The 5263-nt window shown below is 39.4% G+C and overlaps 1 protein-coding gene across 2 annotated transcripts in view; it reads left to right on the top strand.

The window, feature by feature from the left end:
- The window catches only part of LRRK1 (leucine rich repeat kinase 1), a 218690-nt gene that overhangs the window by 64206 nt on the left and 149221 nt on the right, over positions 1-5263 (top strand). For both annotated transcript variants that reach the window (XM_045286375.1, XM_004717458.2), the window contains exon 4: positions 2428-2607. In XM_045286375.1, the coding sequence (XP_045142310.1) occupies positions 2428-2607 (180 nt within the window). The remainder of the gene's footprint in view (positions 1-2427; positions 2608-5263) is intronic.

Raw genomic sequence — 5263 nt, 5'->3', positions numbered from 1 at the left:
AAAAGAAATTGGGATTTGGATTGGAATTGCATTATACTTATAGATTGCTTTAGGTAGTAGTGACATTTCCACAATATTAAGTCTTCCTACCCATGAACATGGGATAGTCTTCCATTTGTGTGGATATCTTTTGATTTCTTGTAATAATGTTCTGTAGTGTTCTTTGTTTAGGGCTATTGTAAATTGTTTGGTTATTGTAAATGGTATTATTTTCTTGATGTGATTTTCGAAGTTTTTGAAGCTTCCTTTGCTGGTATAGAAGAATACAATTGATTTCTGTTTGCTAATCTTGTAATCTGTTCCTTCGCCAAGGCTCTCAATTGTTGTCAAGTCTTTTTGTGGGGTCCTAAGGGTTCACTCTATATAAAATCATATCATCTGCAAATAGTGAGAGTTTCACTTCTTATCCAAATATATTCCCTTGGTGTTGTGTAAGAGCTCTGGCTAAGACTTCCAAATGATGTTAAATAAGAGTGGGGACAGGGGATTGTTTTCTGGGAAAATGTTGTCAGTTTTCCCCTGTTGAGGGTGGTGTTGCCATTTGATGCAGAAAATTGATGAGATCTTTTGGTTCTTAATCTTTTTTCTTGTTAATGTTGTTTTTTTTAATGCTGAACCATCCTTGAATCCTGCTATGAATCCCCCTTTCACATGGTGCATTATTTTTTTTGATATGTTGTTAAATTCTACTGACCAGAATTTTGTTGAGAATTTTTTTGTATATGTTCATGAGGGTTAATTGTATATCGTTTTCTGTCTTTAGGGATGTATTTTCCTGATTTTGGTATGGGGATTATGCTTGTTTCATAGCATGAGTTTTGGGGTTTGATGTCCTTTTCTATATTCTGGAATAGTCTGTGCAGAATTGATGACAGCTCTTCACTTAATACTTGCTAGAATTCCTCTGTGAAGTGGTCTGGCCCTGGCATTTACTTGGTTAAAAGTTTCTTGATGACCTTCTCTATTTCTCTTTTTATTATGTGTTCAGGTTTTAGACACCCATCTGCATTAATTTGAGTAGATGGAGTATTTCTAAACATTTGTCCATTTCTTTTAGATTTTCAGACTTACATGAATATAGTCTTTCAGAGTAGGTTGTTGCTATTCTTTTGATCTCATTTGGATCCCTTGTGATGTCACCATTTTCATCCCTAATTATAGATTTTACAACTTTTCTCTTTTTCCCCTTTGTTGAGTTTGCCAGTGGTTTGTCAATTTTGTTTATCAGTTCTAAGAACCAAGTTGTTGGTTTTTCTCATTGTTTTTCTGTTTTCCAGTTTATTTATCTCTGCTCCAATCTTTATAATTTCTTCTGTTGCTAGAGGGTTTATTTTGGGGGACCAGTCTCCACAACATATGGGGCCCTAAGGTGAGGTTGTGTAATTGAAGGGCAAATTAAAGAAATATCAGACAAAGCCGGCAAGGGCTCCCCTCTTCAATGGAGTCTGGAACCAGAGATAGAGAAAAAAATACGTATTCTACAAGAGGCGTGTATAATCACTGGGCATGCAAGCCACATCATTCATGAACGTAATGGGAAGTGTATGTGCTAGAGGCACACACATAATAGGAGGGGAGGTACATACATAACACAGTGTGGGAAGGTTCTAGAGTTAAGATGATGGTTTAAACTTGGTTGTCCCTGAGCTGGCTTGACCTTAGAAGGGAATGGGCCATACTTAGGGTGGGGTGGACAATAGGGCCTGATTACTCTGATAGCAGAAAACCTTCAGGCCTGTAAGCTTCAAGTGTATAGTAAACAATCATGTGCTTGTGAAAAGCATCACAAGAGTAGCACTACTGGGGGTGGGGTGGGGGGATTGTAGGGGTGAATTTTAGTCAGGAGCATGTGACTGGGGTTCATTTCCAACTCACAAATGTGAAGGCCTTCCTCCACCAGTCTGCCTCCCAGACTCCGTAATTATGAGCATAGAAAATTTGTCCACATACACTCTCTTCCCGATTGTCAGTTTCCCATGTTTTATGTTGTCACTTTTGTGGTTGGAGGTGTTGTGTTAAGGGCTCTGGCTGCCATAAGCATGGCTAGAGATGGTTTTTCAAGAGGAAGGTGAAGGCAGAGAGAGGGGGAGGCCAGCCTCCAGATGCCCATTTATCTGGGTTGCCCTCTAATCAAGTTGCAACCTGATTGAAAGACTGAACTCTACCCCTTCACTCTTAATACCGTCAAGTTGACCTGAGATTATGTAACTACCACACACACTCTGGGGGCAGCTTGATTCGGGATCACCTGGTTTATTGGTTATTCCAGAAATTATTAGCAACTCCACCGAGGTACTTTTAGCTTGAAACAGGGCAGCCTGATTTTGTTAATGGTCAGTGGGAACGTGAATGTGTGATTAACCAATATCCTTCAGTGAACCCTTTCCCTTTTTCCTCTTACCCCGACTCACTCACCCACCCTCCCAGGTCCCTGTAGCTTCCAGCGGCTGCTAAACTGGATGCTAGCCTTGGCTTGCCAGAGAGGCCACCTGGAAATTGTCAAGCTTCTCATCCTGACACACGGTGCAGACCCAGAGAGCTATGCAGTCCGGAAGAATGAGTTCCCGGTCATTGTACACCTGCCCCTCTATGCGGCAATCAAATCAGGTAGGTCCTTCCTGAGTCGTTTCAACTTACCAGAGTGCTTCTGTTATGTTTACACAAATAATGTTGAAACCTATTGCAGATTAGCAATGTGGGACCAGATCTTCATAGCCAGCCTCGTTCTGAAATTGTCTCTATGTGGACACTTTTGCAATGCCTACACTTTGACCCATTTTCTAAATATCTTCCCCACCTACTCAGTGCTAAAAGTAGATTTCAGTGAAAGTGACAAGGATAAACTATGGCAAATTGAGCCACCTTGTAAGGCCACTCTATCAACAAGGTTTCCTGAATAGTGCAAACAGTTTGTATTCAACTGTTAAGCTAAAAGTTGGCAGTCTAAACATACTCAGTAGTGCTGCAGAAAAAAAAGCTTGACAAACTGCTGCCAGGAAAACTACAGCCAAAAAACCACAATAGGGTCTAAATGAGTCTGAATTAACTAAATAGCAGTGTGTGTGTGTGTGTGTGTGTGTGTGTGTGTGTGTGTGTTTCAGTCTATATTGATCAGAACTCTCCAGATAAATAGAACTAATGCACAAATAAATTCTTGGTATAGTTGTTTGTTGTTGGTCCCACCAACCTGGCTCCAACTCACAGAGATCCTGTGTACAACAGAAGAAAACACCCAGTCCTGCACCATTCTCAGAATTGTTATGTGTGAGCCCACTGAAGCTATTGTGTCAATTATCTCGTTGAGTTGCTTCCTCTTTTTCACTGACCCTCTATTTTACCAAGCATGCAGTCCTTTGGGTTCTTCAAGGAAATAGAACTAATAGACAAATAGATTCTTTATGTATTAGGGATAGTTGGCCTTTATTATATATGCTGCTAATATTTCCCCCAAATTATTTATTTTTCCCAATCTGTTATCTTTTGAAATGACAAAGATGTAAAACTGTATAATTATATGTTTGTCTATAAATAGTGTGGGTGTGGGTGTGTGTGTGTGAGAGAGAGAGAGAGAAAGAGAAGAGACAGACACACAGAGAAAGACCCTTTGTAACACGAATGACTAATGTGCTCAGCTTCCAAACAAAAGTTTGGAGATTTGAATCAAGCTGGAGTTATCCTACAAGAAAAGCCTGATATCTAGTTTTCACAGAAAACTCAGCCATTGAGACCCCATTGAGCACAATTCTACTCTGACACACATGGGTCACCATGAATCAGAGTGGATTTGACTACAGTCGATATATATGAAGGTTAGTTTAAAAACTCTTGCCCCTGGAGTTTTCATTCATACAGGCAAGGGTTTATTTCAAAGAAAACATTTAAATGTATTTCTGTGATCAGTGGGTGACTAGAGATAAGTTCTCCCAGTAATTCACTTTTCCTAGACTTATTAGGGTTCTTTCAAAAAAATAAGTCCAATCAAAACAGTGGCTTCCAGAGGGATCTTCTGGGCCAATTAAATTTGAGGCAGAGAGATCAGCTCAGAAAGTTATGAAAAATGTCTTATGGGATGCCAAAGGATTAATCTTGATAGATTTTCTTGAAGGGTTCAGATCAAGATATCAGATCGGAGAGGCTTATGATGAAGAAGTTTTAAGAAAATTGAAAAATATATTGGTAAGAAAAAGGCCAGTAATGTTGGGGCAACAACATTTATTTTTTCATCATAACAATGCAACCACTCATTCTTCAGGAGCAAACAGGCTGTTCTTGAGAATGCCCTGAGTAAATCTTTACCCTACACACCATCCACCTGTGTTCTTGTCTTGTCAGAGTTCTTGTTTGTTCCTCAAGCTCAAAGATCATTTCAAAGGAACACAGTGTAGATCCCTTGAGGGTAGAAAAACCATTTTGACATGGTGTCCATTTAAGAGTTGCAAAATTATTTGGGAAGGGCTAGAGAGAAGGAAACCTAACCTTTAGACCTAGATGGAGAATATGTTAAGAAATAATAGCTTCAAATTTCTATAGTTTTGTTTAATAAAAGTTTCTATGATCTTTTAGCAATTGTTTTTTTACTTGCCATCATGTCTATATTGAAATTACCTGGGCTACCAGAGCAAACAAATCTGTTTTGGAAAAAGTAGAACCAGAATGCTCATTAGACACAAAGATGGTGGGATTTTTCCCCACATATTTGGCATGTTATCAGAAGAGATCAGTCCCTAGAAAAGGTCATCACACTTGGAAAAGCAGAAGGTCAGAGGAAAGGGGGAAGACTGTCAAGGAGATAACTTGACACATGGCGGCAACCATGAGCTCCAACAGCAACTATAGTGAAGTTGACACGGGACGAGGCAGTATTTTTCTGTTTTACGGAGGGGTCACTATGAGTTAGAATTAGCATGATGGCTTCAAACAACAATAAAAGCGTCTCTGAGTACATATGTATATATGTCTGTGTGCGTGTGCGTGTACATGTATACATACACACAAATATGAGAATGCCTCAAAACATTTGTGGGAAAAAAATCCATTATCTTTAAATTCCACAACTTTTTGAAGCTTCCTTTTACAAAGAAAGAAAGAGAGAGGGAAAGATTGATTTCTCTTAGGGAACTAGTTCATAAAATTGGGGCCTGACAAAACTGAAATCCACAGGACAGGCACACTGCAGACTCGGGAAAGAGTTGATGTTGCAGTCTTGAGTCAATTCTGTAGAACAAGTGGCAGGTTGGAAATTTAGGCAAGATGTCTGTTAATA

This window comes from Echinops telfairi, unplaced genomic scaffold, assembly GCF_000313985.2.
Source record: "Echinops telfairi isolate 266 unplaced genomic scaffold, ASM31398v2 ScPeMD7_7;HRSCAF=31, whole genome shotgun sequence".
In the NCBI taxonomy this organism is placed as follows: domain Eukaryota; kingdom Metazoa; phylum Chordata; class Mammalia; order Afrosoricida; family Tenrecidae; genus Echinops; species Echinops telfairi.
This window is presented reverse-complemented; position numbering and strand designations above follow the sequence as displayed.